Consider the following 25,327-nt stretch of genomic DNA (forward strand, 5'->3'; position numbering starts at 1 on the left):
AGAAGTAATCGAAGCTGTAAATGGTTATTTTGAGGAGCTTGACGAATCAGTCTATAGAGATGGCATTAATAGACTGGAACACCGCTATGAGAAATGTATCAGCCTTGGAGGAGATTATGTTGAGAAATAAAAAAAAAAAAAATTTAAAAACCTTGTTTTTCTTGGTCAGGCCGGAAACTTATCAATCCACCCTCGTATTACTATTATACACGGTACGGTTGCCGTGGACGGCCACGGCAAAAAACCGTCTGTGTGAAAGCAGGGTAAAAGCGCTTTCTCATCTCCAACTAGAATATATCGTAGAAAGACTATCATAGCTGTAAAGAGCCAAAAGACACGTATACTCCAAGTACTCATATTTTCCCCAAGGCAGCATATGCTTCTGAATCCTAAGTTATAAATGCAGCCTTTCACAGACGCATAAAAGCCTTGGAGATAAAGTGCTATCGCAGAATGATGAAAATACCATAGACAGCAAGAAAAACTAATTCATCTATGTTAAAAGAACTTACGATTACTAATACGTAATACACTATTAACATTAATACAAATTTTAAACTTCTTCGGTCATCTTGTTAGAAGTGATTGGTACTCCTCACGAAATTTGACGAAAAAAACAAAGAGGGCGCTCACCTAATAGATATCCCGATCAAATAAAAACCTAGCCAACCTTCCAATTGGACGAAATAATGCACAAAGCGGAAGAACGTGAATCCTAGTCAATGTTTGATTGGTCACAAAGTTCGGAATCTAACAACGACTACGAAGGTCGCTATTCTTTAAGTAACTTTCTGCACTCTGTATTACTTTCTTACGCATTATGACTTCTACCATCCTACATGCATTATTTCGAATTCTGGCGAATGAATTTCATGTATGCCTAAATTCTAACCTATCAGTTTTAATAGTTAATTAATAACTTTCCTTCTTGCCTCAAGGTTCTAAGGTTCCCACTAGCGTTTCATGATGCAATTCGTGAAATGTTATATCTTATATCTATTATAATAATCAATCAATCACTGATTTAATTTTTTCATCATTATAAGGTCGTCAGTCCTAAGACTGGATGGACACGTACCTCCACTCTTTCCTATCCTGAGCTAAACTTCGCATTTCCCTAAAACTAGAACAGCCCACATCCTTAACTATNTTATTGGTTCTCGTCAGTAAACCATAGATGGTTTCCATAAATCACCACCCAAACTAAAGTTGCTTCATATCAGCAAGTTGGTGAATATCATGCAACTGGCAGTATGTCGCCATCTATACCTATTTTACTACTAATTGTAATGTTTAATATATTTTGGTAAGGGCTTTATGAAGGTATCTATGTATTTGCCAACTAAATCTTCGCAGGTTCTTGTCAAGCACTATGAAATACCTGTAGATGGCGGTACACTACCAGTTATATGATATTGTGTTTTCTATTTACTAGTAGCTAATTATGTATAATCTAATAACTTAAACAGTATACCTATCAGGTAATCATTTTTAATATCTTTTTTATCATTAAAAAAAATGGAGTGATTAATATGCTATTTTCTATTTTGATTTATTATTTTATCTTGTCACCTAATAATAAATTATTGAATTTTACAAAATTCATTTGTTTCTAAGTATATTATAATAAATAACAAATAACAAGTTGTTATATCGTGGAACATATTATGTAGTTATTACTATCGAACCACTTAAAACTATTATCCACTAAGTAGTAATTGCTTTGTTAAGATTTTATTGTTTGGGTGTTATTGGAATTCACAATGACGTTATTAGCAATTGTGCACCAATTGTTAATTTAATTTACTGGAAAGTACTTCATGCCAGAAGTGTATTGAATAAGAGCACTTAATATTTTTCTGGAATAACATAAAGTAAAAATGCGGAGGTATCCGTTACTGAATAGGTACAGATTAATTTTGCAGTAGCATAATGATATCAATTGCAGCTAATCAGGTGAAGTAGGTGAAGTGCCTCTTCACCTATTTTCTGCATAGTATTACTCACAAAATAAATATGTTCTTTCAAAATTATGTTTTGTTTTACAATAAATATATAAAGCTATATCAAATTGTTGTTTCTTTTTAGAGCATTTTCTAATGTTATCAATAACCTTTGTATGACCCTATATTATTAATTGAAGAGTTATAGGTATAAATATATTGTCACTATCAGCACATACAACACATGACCAATCTACATCCCTGGAAAAAGCCACTACCATATCCTTAACTATTTGCGAACAGTAATCTAATCTAGGTCTACCTCTACTCTTACTAACTCATCTATGTCTCTGACTAGACCTTCATGCCTGAGAAGGTGTCCTACCAACCTATCTCGCCTATTTCTTATTGACTTCCATAGAGTCCTCTGTTCTCTTACTCTTTCTAATACCTCTTCATTTCTAACCTTCTCTATCCACGGTATCCTCAGCACACCACATTTCGAACGCTTCTAACCTTTTCTTTTCCGCCGCACCCACTGTCCATGTTTCGCATCCTTACAGCACCGTGCTCCAAACATATACGTCTTTAACAACCTTTTTAGAATTTCTAAATTAACCGTTCGCGAGCATAGAAGTGACTTCTTTTTATTGAAGGCGACTCGACCATGCGTTATCATCTGCTTTATATCCCTACTACTCCTTCCATCCTGACTTATCTGACTTCCTAGATACCTAAAATCGGCCACTTCTTCTAATTTTTCGTCTCCTATCTTTATATTCGCTCTTTCCCTACTTTTCCTTCCCTTGCATACCAGTATTTTCGTTTTACTGTTATTTTGCGCTAGAAATAAAATTCGATACTATTCAGAATATATGTGAAGAAGATGTTCTTCTATCTGAATTTATGTATATTTGGCCCCTTGTTTGGTCTTTGCTCCAATGAACTCTCACTCATTTAAAATTTTATATAAAATAAACGAAATGTATAATTGAATTTAAAATCTAAGATGCAGAATCCAATGTTTTGTAACAGACCATTTTGATAAATATAAACAAAATAAACATTAGAAACGTTTTTAATTTTATTTATCCTTGTTATTATCAGGATCAAGTGAACTACATGTGGAAAATGAAAATGACAACCATTGTGGTATAGCGCACACCCGTTGGGCTACCCATGGTATTCCGAATGAGGTCAATTCTCACCCCCAACGTTCCGATGTTCACCATTCCTTTGTGGTTGTTCATAATGGCATCATAACTAACTACAAAGAAGTTAAGACTTTCCTAGAAAAGAAAGGATACCGATTTGAAAGCGAAACTGATACCGAAGTTATTGCTAAACTTATTCATCATTTGTACAACCTTCATCCAAATTATTCATTCCGAGAATTGGTTGAGCATGTGGTCCAACAGTTGGTAAGCTAGCAATTACTGTATAATATATAAATGTAGGCCTATTTCAATTAATGAATTTAAATGACAAGAATGTACAGTTTGCTTTGGTGATATTTTTTGAATTCGTACATCCACTTTTTGAAAATTTAGTATCTCTTAAGTTTTTAAGTAATATTGCAATATTTAAGTAATACTTTCGGTTTGGTTGGAAAAAAAAATCAATACAGTTAGGTACCTATGTCAATTAAAATAATGGAGGCTGTAGTTATGAACATGGTATATTTTTTATTAATACATGACAAACAAAAATAGAGAAATAAAATCGATAAAATTTAAACATTTTTTTTGAAATAAAAATTAAAAAAAATATCAATCATTGCACTGGGTTTGCTTCACCAACGACGTGAAAGATTTGTTTGTTTTTACAATATTAAAATTGAGAAAGAGAAAGCTTATTAGTGAAGGACGTTTAACTGATATAATAAGACTTGTTGACTTGTTTTATTTGTTATGGAAATATGAAATAAATAGAACATCAATACGAACAACTTTTTAGGTTTATCTTTATTAGATTGTTGTGATATTACAACTTAAAAGCAAAAGGTGTAGTTGTTGTTTACATTTATATACCAAAGCTTTAGCTTTTTTTATCAGTGGTGTAATTAAGATAGGCAAAATGTTTCTACTGTAAGCTGGTAACAGTGGGTATTGGCTCCTTCATAGTTCTTATTATAAATTTTAATATTTAATAATTTTAATTTCTTGGTCAGAAATTTATCGAAACAGTCTAAAATTGGAACACTATTTCGAAATTATTGGTTCTCGTCAGTAAACCATAGATGGTTTCCATAAATCACCACCCAAACTAAAGTTGCTTCATATCAGCAAGTTGGTGAATATCATGCAACTGGCAGTATGTCGCCATCTATACCTATTTTACTACTAATTGTAATGTTTAATATATTTTGGTAAGGGCTTTATGAAGGTATCTATGTATTTGCCAACTAAATCTTCGCAGGTTCTTGTCAAGCACTATGAAATACCTGTAGATGGCGGTACACTACCAGTTATATGATATTGTGTTTTCTATTTACTAGTAGCTAATTATGTATAATCTAATAACTTAAACAGTATACCTATTGATCTGTAGGAGGGTGCTTTCGCATTGTGTTTCAAATCGAAACATTTCCCCGGTGAATGTGTAGCTACCAGGAGAGGATCCCCCTTGCTAATTGGAATCAAAACGAAGTCTCATTTGGCTACTGACCATATTCCTATTCTTTATGGCAAAGGTAATTTATTTTTTATCAGTAATTAATATCAACTTCTTCTTATTTATTTTGTTGTATTATAAAATGTACAGATTTCCTTATAGATAAATCAGTACAACATATTTAAAATTGCATTTACAGAGATTTACTGGGCGTGGTTACATAAAGGTACTGTGGTATCGGTTCTTTCTTTCCTTAAAGTAGGCTCTTGCATGTACTATTAAGCATTATTTTAGCTTTAATTTCTGCTATATTTTCATCTAATTTTAATTGGAGATTTTTCTAACAATAAGTGATTTTAACTTTTGAATAAATATTTAATTTGGTAATGTTTCTCAATAAACACATTTATTAAAATAACAAACTTAAGGTTAATGGTTTGCTGGGGAGGTAGTCTTCAGGGCAAAAAATAATTATTTTTAATATTGCTCGAGTTTAATTGGAAACTATACCAAAAAGTCTTTAGAGCAAGAAGCAATATTAACTAATTATCTTTAATTTTATTCTATAATTTTACGTAAAATACGAAAAATGAAAATTATAGTAAATCAGTAAAAATAATATTTTGTATTTATTTGTGTTGTTATTAATAATTAATCTTGTTCAAAAATTTACTACCTTATCCTTTATTTGAGTTCTGTTCGGAATTTAAAAGATTACCAATCATTTCCCGATTTACTGTATAATCACGGTACTTCAAAAAAGTGCTATGTGATAAACTAAATATAAGATTAAATTTAATTGCTTTTTCGTAAATCAAATGTATTTTTGCACGTAGGAAAGCTGTAAATTAATTCTGAATCGATTCGCTAAAATGGTTTAGGATAATATTTTATTATCAGTTAGCAAATAATTAATGATCTTATATAACAACATTTAAACAGTTGTTACTAATTACATTTGTTTTTTTTTTTCTTTTTTCTTTGTAATTTTGAATGCTTATTTCCATTTTTAACAATCTTGTCAGCTCTCTAACAGCATGACTTATGTATTTGTACTTTTGGCCGATTCTTTTCGTTTCTTCTTGCTTCATTGGAATCCCATATATATATGACTACACCTTTTTCATGATCCATTTTATTCATTCATTTTTGACCCTTATTTATTTAAACGTTTTCCTTTTTAGTGTGACTGCCCGCCAATATGAAGCGTTATTTGTACATATCCTCATATATATGTGGCTTAATTGCGCCTAATTTACCACTTTTTCTTTTCACCATTATCTAAAACCCAATTTTTAAATTGTACAACAAAATATATTTTCGATATTCTAGTCTGCCGAATAGAAATCGTTACATTTGTTTTTTTTTTATATTTTTCGATTTTCGAGTAATTATTAATTAACAGTTTTTTTGTCATGTTAGCGCAGAAAGCTCGGTTTGCCTGCTATGTAATGGGGAAGAAATGACCTCTTTTCAGCCGTGTTTTAGTGGGGAGGTAATGAAATTAGTCTTTTCAGCGCATGCGCTTAAGTTTATGGGCATGCGCAGATATCAGTTGTTCAATGACAATGTCTTTCTAACCTCTAAATCATTTACTCTTCTTTCGCCAACTATCAATTTAATAACTAGCTTTCCGCACAAACATAACAAAAAATAGTAAACGTACCTCGGGAACACAGTCTGAAATAACCCTGTTTCTTCCCTCTATACGTAATGTACAATTTTTTCTTTGTAAATCGATTACGTATAGAACATAAAGGCGAGCAAATTTATATCTTTCGGAAGAGTGGGAAGGGGAAAGCTATGGTTTCGAAAATTTTTGCAGAAAAAAAAAGTTGTAGACTAGGCGCAATTAAGCCACACAGGGCACTACAAGAGGATATGTGTGAACTGCATTTTATGTCGGCGGTCACTCACATTATTTGTGTATGTAACACTAATAAACTTATTTGTTTTTATCCTCTTTTTGCATGGACCTGTTTCTGTCTTTCCTTCTGCAGATGACACACCTGCTACACCAGGTATACTTTTTTATTTCTAATACCTACAAGGCAATTAGATCTACAAATGCAAAATAGATTTTCTTAAGACCGCCCTCCATCTTCCAAAGGCATTTTATCAGGATCTTATCATTTACCTTTTATTTATATTTTATCAGAAATTTTTGCATTTGTAATAAGTAATTGTTCTTGCGCTTTCTTTTGTGTTTGTTGCTATTTGTTGTCTACAAATGCTGCCAATAAATTGTGTGTCAGTTAAGTTCGCAGAATGATAACGTAATAAGAATACGTAGTCAGTAGCGACAAGTAGCCTCTGATATCAGTTCATTATCAATAATAAAAACAATTAATCGATCAAATGATAAGACGCCTACTTTAACTACCTATAATTGGCTTTATCGAGAGCAATGCAGTAGGTGACGAAATAAGATGAACTCTTTCAATTTGCTTTAAAAAATACATAATTGAAGTATTACAAGTAATTTTATGATAAATAGGGACGTCAGTCCGAGTTTGGTTGGACACGCTTCCCCTCTATACTATCCTAAGCCAATCTTCGTATTTCTTTAAAAAAAAAAATCCCACTTCCTCAATTAGTAACGAACCCTTTATGTGCCAGCAAGTGTTTTATTATCCTATCTCTCCTTTTCGGTTTTGAATACCTCATCAATTTTAACTTCTTCTGATGTTTTCTTTTTTCGAATAACATTGTTAAATGTGTACATTTGGAGCAAGGTTCGATACAGGTGCGATACGTGGACGGTGGACACAGCGGAAATAAAAATGTTAGAAACGTTGAAGATGTGATATAACAGGAAGATGATGAAAATATTGTGCACAGAAAAAATTAACAATTGTATACAGTAAGAAATTAAGGTACGTATGGGGCAAAGGTTTTTTTTTGAAGTGAAACTTCTTTACGCACGGTAGGGTAAGTTCGTTTCATGCGAGTTGCTATGCAACGAAATCATGCAACGGATATCCCCCCCTCTACTCGGCCACGTAGTCGAGTTCGTAGTAGGGATCGCTTGAGCCGTAAGCGCGCTTCAATGCAACGTTCGCTACAGGCAACTCCGGCATGTATAGTGTAAAATTTAAATTCATAGCGTACAAATAATACCATGAAACCAATTCCTTAATCCTTATCCCGGTATGTTTGTGTGTTGGGAGAAGTTTTACTTCAGTAGCATGTTGTATAAGTACACGTTGAATTTTTTTTATATGAAACCGACAACCTACATTTTGCCTCAATTATAAGGCATCTTCAGGGTTAGGTTTGGATGTCTCCTAATTGAGGTGGAATGTAGATTGTTGATCTCATATAAATAAAAAATATTTGCTACATAGGTAACTTGATTTCTTACTGTATACAATTGTTAACTTTTTCTATCCACAATATTTTTTGATCTGCCTGTTACACTACATCTTCAACGTTTCTAACTCTTTTATTTCCGCTGTGTCCACCGTCCACTTATCCCACCCGTACCGAACCTTACACACATTTAACAATGTTATTAAAAAAAAAACATCATATTCCTTCAGTAATTACTGTAAAAATAATATAATATTAACGTCTGTGAATGAAGATATCATATGGTTGATAAATTCAAACGAACACACCCCGCACTCTTTAAGTTGAGAATGCTGACTAAAGGCAAGATTCCTTTGTGTCTTTTCTGGAGATAGTTTTCTATTATTCTTCTGAATAAAGGGAGCTTTAAAAAAAATTATAAAAATAAGTTTTTAAGAACAATAAACTTCTGTTTTGATAAAAATCACTAAAAAAGAACAAGAATTCAAGAATTGCCACCTACATAAGTCCAAAAGGCGTCCTAATTGAAAGGTGTAGATCATATTAAATATTTTTAGGAAATTGAAATTAAAGCAATAAAATAATTAGACCCGATCAGGGGTAATTATAACAAAAACAGCACCGACGTTGCGCCTCTAATTTGAGTCCTTTTTCTGCAAAAGAGAATCAAAACATTTATAATTTTGTGAAATTGCTTAATCCTATTATCAGAACTGGAGGCCAACAAGTTAGCCTATAATGGAATACACGTTGCAAGGTAAATTTACAAGTGTGGCATTTGTCCTAAACACTAAAAAGCAATTTAAAAAATGTATATATTATCTATAATTTTTGAATTTATATCAAAGGTGTTAAACGTGTGTTATTAATTTTAACGGTATGTGTGATCATCTGCTACAATATTTTTGCACTTAATTTTACTTGTTTTCGAGTTTTAGCCTCTGTATGTGTTTGTTTTTATTAATTATTATTTTGTCTTTTTCCTTGGGCGGTGTCTACAGCTGAGACAGACAACAACCATAAAGGTACACCTATCTTTTTATTTTATCCTAATGCCTACCTACCAGTACAAAAGGTGAAAGGTGTAACTTTAAATATGTATTGCTTTTATAAAGTTGCAATTTAAATGATTTGCATATTGATGACCGAATTAGTGGCATTATAATAATGTCCCTTGCATGTAAATCATTTAATAGCAGTTATTACAAAATGACCCAAAATTTTATCCTAAGTAAATAAAATAAAATTAAATAATTTTGTCTTTTGCGATTGCCAAGCCTATTATTCTTGAAAATTTGTAACGCCTACATTGAACAATTTTATTTTCTTAAAAGGCAAAAATTTTGGGTTGTACATATGTTGCTGTACAGTAAGTTTTTGGTGCTGAAGTTAATTAGGTAAGTGATACGCTTACTAAAATTATAAACAAAGTTAAAAGAAGTAGTAACATTACTGAGAGATTACGTGTGGACCAAATAGTCAACGGTATCGGGTTCCGCCAGTGGTGTTTTCTTATAGTTTTATCTACCAGTTTTGTTAAAATTTAATAAAAGTCGATGGGAAGAGGAAGAAAAGGTGCGTTTGATAGAAATCTAGGAATTCTTTTGGGAGGAATCGGAAAAGACCGTTACGCTTGTCTATACTGTTGTCTTTATATACAAAGCATATGTATATAGATACGTATTTCTATTTTTTTCTTATCTATGCTCTACTCCCGGCTCCTGGATGTTTTGTGAGCTCGCAAAATTCGCACGAACCGAGTAGGAAACACCAGTGGGCGTAGCTTAAGTTTAGGCTATTTTCTACATTACATTTTTGATTGACTCGTACAGGGTATATCGATACGTAAACGCAATCTCTCAAGTATTTTATTCGTTTCCTCTACCCTGTGCATTAATATTTTTTAAACTCTTTCTTTTTTCTCGTAATTTAACCAAATTTGGCTTAAAATTAATTTTGAGAAAGCATACTTAGTGCAAGGGTGCTTTATTTAATTTTGCAAAATGAAAAAGTACATTAAATATCTAAAGTCGACTAAAAATCGTAGTCTGGTGAAGGTAATGAAAATTTTTATTTACATATATATTAATTTTAATTGCTTGGTATAAAAGTAAGTATTTTGTAAATATTTATTATATTACTTAATTAATTTTCTAACATCGTTATTGGGCGTTATTTACTCATTAACATCCACCTGTACATATTTACTCACGCCACTTATGTCAATCGCAAATACAGTGTGAACTTATCGTGGGGATTTGTTGTTTTGATTTTAAGAATTTGCTCATTTGTTTTGTGAGAAAATACTATAATTAATTTTATTGGGAATAGGAAAGTAAATTTGAAGAAAAAAATATTTAAATCTTGTAAAATGTTTCGTTAATATAATATGCGAAATACAATTCGTTTTCATTTTCAAATGACGAAAATATTGTTAACTTTTCATTTTTGCTTTCTTACCATATTAACTTCTAACTTACCGGATGGGCCATTGGGAATAATTTAATAAATAATTGCTTCGACAATAGAACACAGACCACATGGAAGACCCGAATTTCCTGTTATTCCAAGAAACGATTCCACATCCGAATTCCAACCTTTGGAGGAAAAATCCGTCGAGTACTTCTTCGCTTCTGATGCATCAGCTATTATCGAACACACCAATCGCGTAATTTACTTTGAGGTGAGCAACAACAACAATCCAAATGCCATAAAATTTTCTAAATTATTGTTTCTTTTCTTAGGACGATGATGTGGCTGCAGTTAAAAATGGAGTCCTCAGTATCCACAGGCTCCGAAGAAATATGGACGATCCTCATGCTCGGGAAATTACCACATTGAAAATGGAATTAGAAGAAATTATGAAAGGAAATTACGATTACTACATGCAAAAAGAAATTTTCGAGCAACCCGAGTCTGTAGTGAACACAATGAGAGGGAGAGTTTATTTTGATACTCGAGTAAATATTCATCATACAAACTTGTGAATATCGTCAATTGAGTTATAATTTGTTTTACATTATAGAATGTAATACTTGGTGGAATTAAGGACTACATTCCGGAAATCAAAAGATGCAGAAGACTGATGCTTATCGGTTGCGGAACCAGTTATCATAGTGCCATTGCTACCAGACAGCTTCTGGAAGAACTTACAGAGCTTCCTGTTATGGTCGAACTGGCCAGCGATTTCTTGGACCGTACAACTCCTGTATTTAGGGACGATGTGTGTTTCTTTATTTCACAATCAGGTATGATCTTTTCATTTATAAATACCCATGTTTACTAACAATAATATTATTTGATGATCATATTAGTATATGTTTCTTCTTGACACTTAAGAAATTAATCCAAATATTTTGCAACAAAGAAGTGTAATTTCTATTGAATTTTATTGTTTTTTGCGTTTTTTGTTAATATAAAATATTGTTTTCAATGAAGTTTTTGTAACTGAAGTTTAGTACTTCAGTAAATGTTATTTAAAAAATGTTTAACATAAGTACATTATTTTTACATTTATTAAAGTAATTTGAAGTTCAAAAAAAAATCCCTGACTGAAAATCGAATTAACCACTAAATTTGAATAACGCTGTATGTATATACTTCCCAGTTTACCTGAAAGTTATAAGATCTCAAGATACATAAAAATGTACCAATAAAACAAAGAAATCTAAATTTAAATAATTAGTATTTTTATGTAGGTGAAACTGCTGATACACTCATGGCTTTGCGTTATTGTAAACAAAGGGGAGCCTTAATAGTTGGTATCACAAACACAGTGGGAAGTTCAATTTGTAGAGAATCCCATTGTGGTGTTCATATTAACGCTGGGCCTGAAATCGGTGTTGCTTCTACAAAAGCCTACACAAGTCAGTTCATTTCTCTTGTAATGTTTGCTTTGGTCATGAGCGAAGATCGAATTTCATTGAAAACGCGGAGAATGGAGGTAATGAATAATATTAATTCACATCTATATGTATTTTAAATAATTAACAAACATTGATTGTATTCTCTAGATTATTGAAGGACTTAAAAATCTTGCTGAACAAATCAAGGAAGTACTGAAACTGGATTCCCAAGTCAGGGCGCTTGCTGAAGATTTATATCAACAAAAGTCATTATTAATAATGGGACGTGGTTTTAATTTTGCTACGTGTTTAGAAGGAGCTTTGGTAAAAAGTTTAATAAAAATTATACGTGCATTATAAGTGTTAATTTTACTTTATTTTCCTCTTAGAAAGTGAAAGAATTAACCTACATGCATAGCGAAGGAATAATGGCGGGAGAACTGAAACACGGTCCTTTGGCCTTAGTTGACGACACTATGCCTGTGATCATGATTGTTATGCGTGATGGTGTTTATAAAAAGTGTATGAATGCATTACAACAGGTAAGAAATATTCTTCTCTTCACTTTTATTACAAGTATTTGGAATTGATGATTATTTTATTACTGAAAGTATAAATTCAAAATTCTGATTCTTCCCAAGTAAAAAAAAGTTTTTTTTTATACGTAGTGCTTACATAGGCCACAACATTCGTTATTCGTTAAAAGTGAATACATAATTGTTTAACATTATAGTGAATCATTTGATTCAGATGACGTAAGGGTTTAACTGTGTTATTATTATCGCGTATCATTTAGTACCGTATTTATTTAAATTCCTAAAATCCCAAGGGTGGCGAATAAATACCCTTTCTATAATCTCTCGTTCAGGAAAACTAGAAAGAAAAAATGGGATCCGTCAAATGGGCATACACCATCTGGTGGCAAAATTTATAACTCGAATGAGGGAAAAATTTACATAGGAACTGTAAAATTGTAAAATAATCAAACACGTTAAAAAAGTAAAAAATTTTTTGATGATGGAGTCGACGAAGTTTCCTTCTAAAGTTAAATCAAATAAAAAGTTAATATGTTCAGTGAAAAGCTGCAATAGCACTTCAGACATAGATCTTCACTCTTCACCTACATTAATTACTTTCCAATAAAAACTAACCGTTTTATATATGTAAAAAATATATTCGGAAAATTAGAGATAAAAGTAAACTAATAAAAGCTTGGATGAAAGCAGTAGGTATCAAAGAAGTGAATTCCGGAATAAAAATTTGTTCACGTCATTTTAATGCACATGATTATATTTCAGCAAGTATTTACCATCAGCCATAACCTTAATATTTAAAACTAGAATCATACTAAAGTGAGAAATTATTTACCTGCTGCAATACAACAAAGTTGCAATAATGTGTTTGCAACGTTCTCTTAAATCGGCTTTGCACGTGCAAGTCATTGATATGATATTGCTTAAATCACCCAGAATCACCACACCAATTATATAACGTGAATCGCTTTTTAAATCCGAAGTTTGTAAAAAGTAGGCAGTAAACTTGACAGAATTTGAAGGCTAGCTTCCGGATTTGTTATTTCCGAATTTTATATTGTGATTAAAAACACGCTCACCACGAAATTTCCTTTCCGAGGCTTTGTGTCAGTCCAATCACATATTGTGTCAATACTTATCATTTTATCATAATTTAAAAACTTGGAAATTGCACGGTACACTATAGGAACTACGATAAATTTTTCCTAATCGGCGCCATGTTTTTAGGCTCCTCCCATTTGACGGAACCCAATTGTGCGATTTTTTTGTAAAAACGTATTTTTTTCGTTTAGTTAGTTTTACCATTATTTTCTTATAGGTAACTGCTCGGGAAGGTCGGCCGATAATCGTTTGTGAAAAAGGAGACAACGAAACTAAAAATTTCGCCTACAAGTGCCTCGAGGTACCAAAAACAGTCGACTGTTTGCAAGGTATCTTGACCGTGATTCCGATGCAATTGCTCAGTTTCCATATTGCAGTATTGCGCAAGTGCAATGTTGACTGTCCGAGAAACTTGGCCAAGAGTGTTACTGTGGAATAAACGTATCTCACATCCCCCTTCCCGCTCCTCTTGTTTGTTTTTTGTGATTCTACTTACATTGTGCTGACAAAAGTTCTCAACTTACTTAATTAAAAACTTTTTCTAATTGACGCGAAGAAAGTCGACCATCTTCTTGCAGTCTTGTGCAATATATTTTTTATAGCATGTATTTTTAAAAATGCAGTGTTTTTTTTTACTTTCGGGATTTACAGTGACAACACATTTTTCTTCGTAACATCTCCTCTTTCTATTTACCTAATATGTTATATTTAACAAGCTCCCAAAAACTACTAACCCTTTTTGGTCTTCCATTTTTTTTTAATCTACTTAAACCAAAATTTCGGTGCAATATTTTTAAATTTAATATTAAATTGTTTTATTTAATTTTATATTATAAAGAATATTTTTTTAATGAGCATGTATCTTAAAATTCTCTTCTTTAAAACGTACACGTACAGTTGGATGTTGAATAAATGAACAGGGTGTCAATCGCTATTACTAAGAGACTTATCAGTTAGTATTGAATATGGAAAATAGTTGTGGGACACCCAGAAAAATTAAACATAAACTGTTTATCATTCCGTCACTGCCTGTATTATATTATTTTATTAGGACTACAGTATTCATATAATCGTAATCTATTTTTTATAATGTATCATGCAAAATGTGTAACTGTAGATTTCTTGTGATTCGTACTGTATGGTAAAATAAAATAAGATAAGGAAAAAATATCAAGAAAAGTTATAGAATATTTTGATAATTAAATTTGTTAACTTTAACTTTTTANATTTCTGAGACATTACCAGCATGGTTTACTTTATTTCGAGACGCAACTACACATGTCGCTCGCGAAAATAATGCGCGGCTGTCACCTACTTTACTATAAGACAATGGCCGTGGTCGTTACTGAGATTTTCCACTCAAAGCGATAGTTGACCCTTGGGCATGCAGAACTTTGGTCTATTATTCAGTGAAAATAAAAACTCTTCAGACAAAATATTTACAGTTGTTTAGTATTCATTTTTGTTTTTATTCAATAAAATTTTCTTTCAAAAATCGTGAGAAACCTTTTCCACGCCAAATACCGGTCGTGTTTTGTATATCGGTGATATCATTAAATTGTCCATTAATTTTCCTGAAAAGCAATTTTATTAAATAATGAACATAAGACGGCAAAGAGAGTCAATCGGGTCTGATGAGCTGTCCCGCTAATATTTTTAAGATAAATAGGTACTATAAAAATGTAACAATCTTTTCAGAATCTGTATCCTAAAAATGAGATATTTATTGCCTCATGGTCTTTCTCAGAAAACATTTTTTTTCTGGAGAATAGCAAATATATTTTTTAATTTTTATTGCAAACTGTTCTCCTGTTAGGTGTACTTGAAAGACCTTCGAATTATTAAATAGATTAATTTAGAAACTTAATAAAAATAACCATATTTGGTTTTTTTAAAATTAATATTTAAAATTAATGTAATACCTGTACATGTAAATTTTTGTTGCTGTTTTTGATCCAATTGTGGCAAGTTTTTGCAGTTCAGCTTCGCTACCATTATTTAATATGTGAAGAATATAGTTTTTATTGGAAGTCTTAGGACTATTGACAGTGTCATTGAAGAAATTTTCTTTATCGATTTTATCGCACTTTTTACAAATTTGACGATTACTTTTTCTAAAAATTATTAGTATAACTGTTAAAACATGACGATGTATTATTTTCTGGGATGTTCATAAACATATATACATGATACAAAAAATACCTAAGATATGAACAGGCGGGCAAATCGACAGCTGTGACGCCACTTGTGAGCAGGGCGCAACTTGCCCGCAACTAAAGGTGGCTAACTTTCTAGTGCATTTGGTACATTTATTGAGTGGTTATTACATTAGTTCAATAAATAATATTCATAAAAATATTCATGTACATAGTGCAACAACCATATTGTCAACTTTAGATGTTTCAAATATTAGCATTCTATTCTTCTAGTATGTGTATATTTCAAATATAGTGTTTAAAGGCTTTTTTCATATTACTTCTCAAACATTTCGAAATTTTTGTATTCTATTTCTGTGTAAATAATTTTATTACTTGTACTTTTCAGAACTTCCCTAATTGCAATATCATTATAGGTTTCTTGGGTGATTTGAGACTAACTTTCAATTTGTAGTATTTTTTTTCGTATTTCCTTATTCATTTTTATGTCTAGAAAAACTAAAACAATTTTTTCACTCTCTAGATAACTAGTGTATTTTTTAGAAAGTTACAGTTCAATCGTTAAAAAACCGCTATTTATAAAAAAATAGAAAAAATAAATTATTAAATGTATGATTTCGTTGAAAAATTACGCCTTTTTGTTTTCTTTCAGTATACAAGGCGCTTTTTGAAATAAGATATCATCATATTTAAAATAATACTTTAAAGCTTTCTTGATCATATTTATTTTATTCTAATTATTGTTTATGTTGATAAAAGGTAATAAAAGCTATAACGTATTGTCTAATATGAGACAATACTTTGTGTAAGTCCTACAAGTATTAATAGCCTCTTTCCTACGTACTAATATACATTTAAAAACGGGCCATACAGATGTAACAGTGACGTCACGCGCAGGTTTTAACGAATTTTGACTTGTACACATCATATATTCTTAAGTATTCATTGTATCATGACGTGAATAGGTATCAGTATGTCCTTTCAGTACATATTTGATTTACATACTTGTTAGTTTTCGTTTTTTCTACAATATTAAATTCCTCCAGCGGACCGTAACCTTTATTACCATTCAACACTCGAAGGGACCGTTCATTATTCGCCAACGCTTTCGAAAGTATTCTTTCACTTCTTCTTGTGGGTATTTTTTCTGCTTTTTCCGAAATCCGTGAAGATTCGTTATAAATTGACTGAGAACCATTCAGTTCACCTTCCACAAACTTATCTAAGGTTCTTGGGGTATTAAACGTTAAATCGTTGTCTTTTTTGGTTTTCGTTTGAAGACTTCCCCGATATTTAATGTTACTTTTCGTTTCGCTAGGAACTGCAGGAATTTTAAATGGAAAATTTTCTTTGGCATTTTCTTTCATTTGAAAATCAATTTTTTTTGGCTGATGAACATGAATGGGACTATTGCAGGCTATTGGTTTACGATTAGTAAATTGTAATATTTCGTTGCGAACTGTTTGAGCTATAAGAGCTTCCAGCTTCCTCCATGAAAACCTAAGATTTATGGGAATAGTAAGCATCATTAAAACGGGAAAATACTAAAAGCAATACCTGTTTGATGGTGTTTTTATTTCTGCCGATGTTTTTATTGAATTCACAAGAGATATGATCAGTTTTTGAGAATTATTATTTCTACAAATGAAACACTTTTATTTTTTATTAGTTTATATGTACAACATGTATAAGTATTATGGGCGTTTTTTTTTAAGTGGAACAGGAGAAATCTTCATAAACAGACAGTCGCAACGACAAGCAACCGAGTAGTATCAGATTCTCAAGGAAGATGACCTCAGACCTACCGACTCTGTACCTTAGGTTGAGTCAGGCTGAGTCAGTAGGCCTGATTGTCAGGTTCATTAAAAAATAGCAAAGCATCAATTTTTAATATAAAACAGTTTTTGCCAGAAATAACATCTTGGTGAAGTTTATTCTAAAAATAACTGATTTCTGAGACATTACCAGCATGGTTTACTTTATTTCGAGACGCAACTACACATGTCGCTCGCGAAAATAATGCGCGGCTGTCACCTACTTTACTATAAGACAATGGCCGTGGTCGTTACTGAGATTTTCCACTCAAAGCGATGTGCTCGCGCATGCGCAATAACTTTTTCATGGAGTACGCATGCTCAAAATTAATAAATTGTCTGTTGTAGCATCAACAATAATAACGTTTGTTAACTTTAGAGAGTTCCTCTGCCGCACATGCGCAGCGCATAGCTCGCCGCTATCATTTCAAAATAAAAGACGTGGTTTCGACTGTTAAGGCCAGAATTGTCATACTTGTACGAAAGTTAGATATTAAAAGGAGTATCGTCATGATTTTTTGATAAAATAATTATCTAAAACATTAATTTCAACAATGTACAGTATAGACACGTTAGTTAAATTTTACCTATTCAAAAAGAGTCCAAAGTGCACATCATACAGTCGAGTATGTACAACGCATTAGTGTATAGGCGTATACGTGAACAGAGACCGCTGCGTGCGCATTAACATTTCAGTAACGCGAGTCATTAATAATGGTTTCCCTTACCAAAAATCGCTCAGCGCAGCTAAAGAAGTTTTTACTTCAAAAGTTTATCAAAATTTATCCAGTAGTTTTTGTTATATGCGCACATTAATGAATCTAGCTGTCACTTCACTTCTAAACAGATTAGAATCTGTTACATATACCTGAATGTAAAATAATAATAACTTACTCATTTGGCGTAGGACATCTACTATTTTCAATCATAGTTGATTGAAACATGTTCTCATTTGCTGAAAAATCTGCTTCGCCACCCCCACTATAATTTTAAACTATTTTTAATAAGAGGATATAAGAAAATGTTTTCCAAAGTATATTCCCCATTTATGTACTGACCTATTTATACTTTGGCTGGATTTTTCTTTGAATTTTGAAAGTTCCTTTTCAACATGTTTTACAATTATTGGACTGATATCTGCCTTGCTAACATTGAAATTAATCTCTGACAAAACACTAATAGATGAGTTGAATTCATCAATAGCAATAAACTTCTTTTTGAGTGGTTTTATAGGAGAACAAGCCATATCAACCAATTTTGGTTTCTTTGAGACAATCTCAAAAATGTTTTGAGGAATGTGTCTTTTTGATGATCTGTAAACGCTTTTTTTCTAGAACCAATGAGTTAAGCTTTTATAAAATCCTAAAATACTAAGTAAATAAATAATAAATACCTTTTGAGTACTTAACAAGCTTGTAAATTCTGGCCTATGTTTAATTTTTTTAGTTTCCTGTGTAAATTCCATAGTCTGTATTGTTTCTCGAATATCATCAGGATTCGGGCTAATGCATGCAATAAGCGTCACATAATTATTTCTATTTAATGAATCTACAAAAAAGTACCTTTACTCCAAATAAAAAATAATTAGTCAATATTTCTTATATATATGTATCTATATAGTCAATATTAGTCCTTAATATAAAACTGCTTTCAACCTATGTTACTAAGCAATATATGGATAGTGATAATGCTCCACAAAACTCCATTTGATTGTTTTGTACTAATACCAAATAAACAACAATACTACCTTGTAAAATTGTTGTAATCTTTGATTCCCTGTATGGTATGAAAGACACATTTGTAGCTAAAGCATTGACCACCCTTCCAATTGAGAGAAGACCTTTGTTAATATTAACACCCTCTTGAAATTGATAACCTTGATTACCAGTTTTCTTAACACTTTCTGAACCAGCCAGATCAACTAAGTTTAGTTTTGCAGAAATATTTGTATCCCTTAAACAACAAATACATACAACTTACAAGAAATTCGAAGCAGTAAACAAAGTATACACACTGGTAGCATGATGAAAAATGGATAGTGAGGATTGCATGCGATCTGGAGCTTTTACTGTTTTGTTTAGTTTCACCCACATGTCGATTAGCACTGCCTCTTCGTAATATAGACTTAGCCTGTGCCAGGTCAATTAACTTTTCTTTCATTAGGTCTTGAATTCCTTAAGAAATTAAACATACCATTTTCAAGATACATTCATAGTTTACTGGTGTATTATACAATCTAGTTACCTTTAATTGGAAGCATTTTTTTGTTTGTACTTAACAGATCATAAATTTTCTCATTATAAATTTCAAAAAAAGAAATATAAATTTCAGTATTATCACTTAGATTTTCTATAAAATTACTAATCGAACACAATATAAAACCAGGTTCATCAGTTTCATAAGCCTACAAAAAAATACAAAAGTAGTTGATATTAAAAAAAAACAAATGTAGTACTTACTTCAGGATTACTTCCCATTGTATAGGTTTTTCCTGTACCTGTTTGACCATAAGCAAATACTGTCGAATTATAGCCCAATCGTACTTTTTCAATAAGAGGTCTAACAATTACATTATAAATTTCTAACTGTCCCGTATCCTCGGTGAAAATTCGATCTACAGTATATTGAGACCTTTCGTCTATTTGTAATGTCTAAAAATAATAAACCATTATATTATATCACCTATCAATTTGTATTTAAATTTTCCTAACCCATGGATTTTCGCTTATTAACTTAATAGTTGAACAAAAATTATTTTTAAAAGTAGGTCGTATTCGAACTGCTACATTTACAAATCCGTCCATTTTCTAATTTTAAATAGATGAATTAAAATAAAATGAATTGTTATTGTAAAGAAATACACATCCACACTAACAAACTATTTGAAAAGGTATAAAACAATATTTAAACAGTTTTGTACCAATTGTAACGGTTTTTGTACTGCGTTGTGCATACAATGTTGCCGATATTCCCGTTATATTATTTTAATTTAATTTTCTTTAAAATTAAAGTTGCTTCAGACTTTTATATCTTTTGTGTTAAATTTTTCCCGAAACTTATTTGCCTAGCAAGAAATTCTTTTAAAAAAATGAAAAAACCGATTTGAATTTTCTAGTAACTTTTGACAGTTGGATCCTCTTGTTCATTCTTAATCGTAAACGTTCATTCATTTGCTATGGTCCTGCATTCAGTAAGTAGTAAAATGTAGTAATTTCTTCTTTGTTCTTATGGCAACGGTGAATGTCGTTGACATTTCAGTAATTGTTTTGTGCTCTCGATTGTCGAATCACTCTCGAATCTTGTTGAAAAAAACTAACTTGTTAAAAATGCGGTCATTTCCCTAATCAAAATGTACATTAAATAAAGTTTCGATGTGTAAAGTGTAGAATTAAGTTGTGAAATCGCAGTTAGTGTGAAAGAAAGTGAATAGCCGTGGTTATATCGTAACACTATGGCTAATCGCAGTCGTCCTATGCAACATAAAAATCTCACCACAATATTTACGCGGATACATGATGCATTTTCTGAAGCAGTGACCCAACCTCGGTACACTGTGGATAAACGGACTTTAGATAAAACATGGAAATTAATGGATAAAGTGGTTAAATTGTGTCAACATCCAAAAATGAACTTAAAAAACTCGCCCCCGTTTATTTTAGACATTCTACCTGACACCTATCAGAGACTGAGACTTATTTATTCTAAATACGAAGATAAAATGTATGCTCTGCATTCAAATGAGTTTTTTAACATATTTATTATAAACTTAATGCGAAAGTGTAAACAAGCAATCAAACTTTTTAAAGAAGGAAAAGAAAAAATGTTTGATGAGAACTCTCACTACAGGAGAAATTTAACGAAGCTTAGTTTAGTGTTTAGTCATATGTTAAGTGAACTGAAAGCACTTTTTCCAAATGGTTTATTTGCTGGGGACCAATTTCGTATAACCAAATCTGATGCTGCAGATTTCTGGAGGACAAATTTTGGAAACAGGTGAGTTAGCAACTGAAAAGGGATCACCCCAGTTAGAACTGTCAGTAATTTTTTATTATTTATTTCTTAAATCGAATAATTTTACCGAATATGATTTTTACCTATGATTTTAATAAAATATATGTTATTATGTACATCTTACTTTGCAGTACTTTGGTTCCTTGGAAATTGTTTCGTCAAGAACTTAATAGAGTTCATCCTATAAACTCTGGACTTGAAGCAATGGCTCTGAAATCAACAATAGACTTAACGTGCAATGATTACATATCCAATTTTGAATTTGATGTCTTTACAAGGTAAACTCACTTATTTTTTATTTAATGGTTTTCTTATTTTGGAATTATTGTTTAGGCTGTTTCAACCATGGACAACACTTTTACGAAATTGGCAAATTTTGGCAGTAACACATCCAGGTTACGTTGCATTTCTAACATACGACGAAGTAAAGGCAAGACTGCAAAAGTACATCAATAAAGCTGGAAGTTACGTGTTTAGGTTGTCATGTACTAGGCTGGGCCAATGGGCAATTGGATATGTCACTGCTGAGGGTGAAATACTACAAACTATACCGCAGAATAAAGGACTAATTCAAGCCCTACTGGATGGCTTTCGAGAAGGATTGTAAGTAATACTAAGGTTTTAATCATTTACCAAAAGATGCAGTAAATTATCTGTACAAGTAACAGTACACCAATTTTTATATGTATAACTCTAATTAAGACTAAGGATCAATGTTAGGGATTGGAGGACATTAAAACTAATCATTTTGAAGGAATATTCTCATTTTTTTTTATGAATTTCCACTTTTTCCTCTAGCTTTGATTCTAATATTTCTAGATTATTAAATTATTCTATACTTTGATTACTAAATACATATATATATATATATCGAGTAATTTGCGTGTGCAATTCTCTGATAATGGGAGCACCTTATTGTCCACAAGTTGATAAGCTATATAATAAATAGTTTGAATTGTTAAATGATGTGTATATTGTAGATAAATAGAAAAAAAAGACAGTGTTATACTTACGTATAAGCCTGCGGAAAATTGATACTAATACAAGTACGGAATAAGCTGGTGCTTCTAAAATTATACTGCCATTATAATTTTTATAACCACATATCATAGTGGCGAATTGAGAACATTTGTAATTTCTACGTTCGGCAAATATTTTGCCTTATTTGTAAATTACTGAACTCGGTTTTGAAAGATCATTTACCATCTCTTGTAAGGTGATGTTATTTGTTGTAATTTTAATTCTTTTATCATTATAAAGTTGCTAGTTGGTTGAACATTCACCTCCCTCTACCTATACTGAGCCCATCTTCTAATTTTCTAGGATGGGAGATTTTCCTCTGTCTCTCATTAATTCTGCTTCTGTTTCCAATATGTCCAAGAAGGTTTCCTGCCATCCTATCTCTCCTTTTCCTTATTTACTTTTATAGAGCCCTCTGTTCTACTTTTTCTATTACCTTATCATTTCTGACGTTTTCTATTCGGGCCATTTTTATCATCCGCCCATAACACTATATCTCAAATATTCCTAACTTTTTTTTACGAAGCCCCACTGATCATTTTTCACAACAAAGCCATTCTCCAAACATAGGCTTTTTAGTAATCTTCTTCGAACTTCAAAACTAACCGCTCGCCAGCGCGATTATTATTATTAGACACCCTTGACAATACACATATTATCATGGTCTTTTAAAAAATACTAAATCATTAATTAAGCAACAAACTAAAAGATTTTTAGGCCATTTTGTAGTTATAAACATACTTTAAATTGCCTCCGTAAAAACGCGTTCTGTGTTTTTTAAGACTGTTTTTCCTTTTGTAGTAATATAAAATTTGCTTTAAATTTAGTTTTAATTTTGTGGCGGTTTGTACTTTTATTCTCTTATTCTAGTTATTTGTATCCTGATGGCCGTTCTGTGAATCCTGATTTGTCTTGGGCTGTGCAACCTACACCTGAAGATCATATAGCTGTCACTCAGGAACAGTATGAATTGTACTGCGAAATGGGGAGTACCTTCCAGTTGTGCAAAATTTGCGCAGAAAACGACAAGGATATACGGATAGAACCATGCGGTCATCTATTATGCACTCCTTGTTTGACTGCCTGGCAAATAGTAAGCATGATGAATTTATTAAGTTCTTTTTTTATCTTAACGATTCATAAATATTTGCAATAACAACTTTTCTGTTAAAAAAGCAACAAACCGGCGTAATTTCAGCTATTAAAGAATGTTGTCTCCTGTTCATCAAAATCAATTTTGATAAGAAAAGTATTATTTTCAACTTTCTCCTAATCTTCACTGAAATTAGTTTAAATTTTCATATCAGTTATATGTAAAAAATTATTCAGTTCCCCGTTGTGGATAATTTGCGTCGTCAATTATTGTCTTTTTTTTTATTAAGATATTTTTTGAGTATATAATTTGCAACAAAATTAAAGTAAAATTACTTTTATCAAAAAGTAATTATTGTGTGTATTTAAAATTTTTGAAAACATGACACTTTTTAGTTAGTTTTACATGAAATATGAAACCACAATAAAACTTTTGAAAACGCCACTGTTACTGTGGTCATTACGAACATTAGGTCATGCTTGCAAAAATGTAGTGAAATAGACGTCTTATGCAATCGTTTTGTTGGGGTAATTAGCTGTAAGTCTATGTTTTCGAGATTTATTTATTACATGGGTACTGTTATCTGTTTAATTTCTATTTTTTAAGGACTCGGAAGGTCAAGGTTGTCCATTCTGCAGAGCAGAAATAAAGGGCACTGAGCAGATTGTGGTCGATCCTTTTGATCCGAAGAAGTCACACAACAAGCCGAAAAACGCTCCCCATACCCAGAACGACGATGACGATCTGGAACTCGAGGTACCTGCCGAATGTTGCACGAATGTTGATACGAAATAAACCCTTTGTTGTTTCATTCTTACGCCATTCGCTCCGCCCTTAAATCGCCATTTCACCTGCTCGTTTCGTCGTGCAATAAAAATAATACGCTTTTCGTGTTACTTAGCCATCCAGCCCCCCCCCCCGCCGTTCTTCTCCTGTTTTCGCTTTATCTTTGAAACACGCTTTATTTATTGATTGTCTTTTGCTGTACGTTGCGGCCGGCCCTGTCTTTGTATCATCAAGCCATAAAGGACGTTGACATGTTCTTGCTCGTTTGCTGCCGCTTCTTTGCCCTGCCCATTTTGCATGACAGAATTTGTTAAGTCATATGGTCATTTTAGATACATACCATGATGACTTGTTGAATACATATATGTTTTATTGGAAGTATCTAGTCTGGCTCTAGTGGCAGTTTATTAATGAAAAATATCCTGCCACCAATGGTATGTTACATTCATTCATAATTTGTCCAAAGATTTATAACAAGCATGGATACCTCAGTGGTAGGGATACTCGCATGGGAGGGCCCAATTTCTTTTCTCGGTCGATGTTATATTTTTCTCTTCTTAATTTGTATTTATTTTTTTACTAATTTTGCGTTAACTTGTGATAGAATGCATTTCTTCTTAAATTTCTTTATATTAAATGACCACTGGCGGCAGACTAGACTCTGTTTAATTGGAGGAATTGCTCGGTAAAGCAATGTAAGATCATAGAACTGGACTGAGCCACTTGTATCTTGTGTCGAAGGTGGTCATAAGATAAAACATGTGTGTGGCCAATTTCCATCCTTACCAAACAGAGGCGATTGGTTTCTAATTTCCAATCGTATTGAATCGTAGTGTGTCGAGGGAAGATAGAAATCGACCCCATGCTGGCACTATTTTTTAATTTATTTTTGCGAAGGATGATTTAAATTAGTCTGAGTATTAAATAACAAGTTATGTTTTTTTTAATGCATGCAGTTATATTTTTTTTTTATTTTTTCTTTTTAGTTTTATTAATTTTTAATATTTACGGTACACGGGTAGAGTATTTCACACTTGCATTGAGTGTTTTATAAACAGTTTAATTTGTCTTAGCACAGTATTGAGGCGAGTTTTAACATT

The 25,327-nt window shown here is 31.9% G+C and overlaps 3 protein-coding genes across 7 annotated transcripts in view; 2 read left to right on the forward strand and 1 right to left on the reverse strand.

Annotated features, from left to right (window-relative positions):
- The window catches only part of LOC108735348 (glutamine--fructose-6-phosphate aminotransferase [isomerizing] 2), a 42,812-nt gene extending 28,313 nt beyond the window's left edge, over nucleotides 1-14,499 (forward strand). Inside the window, exons 4-14 of one of the 5 annotated variants that reach the window (XM_018467284.1) lie at nucleotides 3,051-3,364; nucleotides 4,494-4,635; nucleotides 6,557-6,577; nucleotides 8,870-8,893; nucleotides 10,397-10,551; nucleotides 10,613-10,828; nucleotides 10,894-11,116; nucleotides 11,567-11,811; nucleotides 11,882-12,037; nucleotides 12,103-12,255; nucleotides 13,565-14,499. In XM_018467284.1, coding sequence (XP_018322786.1) covers nucleotides 3,051-3,364; nucleotides 4,494-4,635; nucleotides 6,557-6,577; nucleotides 8,870-8,893; nucleotides 10,397-10,551; nucleotides 10,613-10,828; nucleotides 10,894-11,116; nucleotides 11,567-11,811; nucleotides 11,882-12,037; nucleotides 12,103-12,255; nucleotides 13,565-13,786 — 1,871 coding nt within the window. In that variant the 3' untranslated portion in view covers nucleotides 13,787-14,499. Of the gene's footprint in view, nucleotides 1-3,050; nucleotides 3,365-4,493; nucleotides 4,636-4,755; nucleotides 4,783-6,556; nucleotides 6,578-8,869; nucleotides 8,894-10,396; nucleotides 10,552-10,612; nucleotides 10,829-10,893; nucleotides 11,117-11,566; nucleotides 11,812-11,881; nucleotides 12,038-12,102; nucleotides 12,256-13,564 lie in introns of all 5 variants that reach the window. The other 4 variants (XM_018467285.1, XM_018467287.1, XM_018467286.1 and 1 more) reach the window with 4 other exon arrangements.
- Nucleotides 14,500-14,722: 223 nt separating this feature from the next.
- LOC112906456 (chromosome-associated kinesin KIF4B-like) lies at nucleotides 14,723-20,401 on the reverse strand. The gene is made up of 12 exons (XM_025980613.1): nucleotides 20,029-20,401; nucleotides 19,777-19,968; nucleotides 19,562-19,721; nucleotides 19,332-19,491; nucleotides 19,065-19,270; nucleotides 18,711-18,865; nucleotides 18,376-18,647; nucleotides 18,212-18,298; nucleotides 17,061-17,141; nucleotides 16,509-17,003; nucleotides 15,270-15,461; nucleotides 14,723-14,921 (listed from the first exon to the last, which is right to left on the reverse strand). The coding sequence occupies exons 1-12, from the start codon at nucleotides 20,119-20,121 to the stop codon at nucleotides 14,816-14,818; spliced, it is 2,199 nt and encodes a 732-aa protein (XP_025836398.1). The 5' UTR covers nucleotides 20,122-20,401; the 3' UTR covers nucleotides 14,723-14,815.
- A 158-nt stretch (nucleotides 20,402-20,559) lies between these two features.
- The window catches only part of LOC108735347 (E3 ubiquitin-protein ligase CBL-B), a 20,750-nt gene continuing 15,982 nt past the window's right edge, over nucleotides 20,560-25,327 (forward strand). The window contains exons 1-5 of the mRNA XM_018467282.2: nucleotides 20,560-21,310; nucleotides 21,460-21,606; nucleotides 21,662-21,931; nucleotides 23,219-23,441; nucleotides 24,048-24,197. Of these exons, the coding sequence (XP_018322784.1) occupies nucleotides 20,769-21,310; nucleotides 21,460-21,606; nucleotides 21,662-21,931; nucleotides 23,219-23,441; nucleotides 24,048-24,197 (1,332 nt within the window). The 5' untranslated portion in view covers nucleotides 20,560-20,768. The remainder of the gene's footprint in view (nucleotides 21,311-21,459; nucleotides 21,607-21,661; nucleotides 21,932-23,218; nucleotides 23,442-24,047; nucleotides 24,198-25,327) is intronic.

This window comes from Agrilus planipennis, unplaced genomic scaffold (assembly GCF_000699045.2).
Source record: "Agrilus planipennis isolate EAB-ADULT unplaced genomic scaffold, Apla_2.0 scaffold70, whole genome shotgun sequence".
NCBI classification, from domain to species: Eukaryota; Metazoa; Arthropoda; class Insecta; order Coleoptera; family Buprestidae; genus Agrilus; species Agrilus planipennis.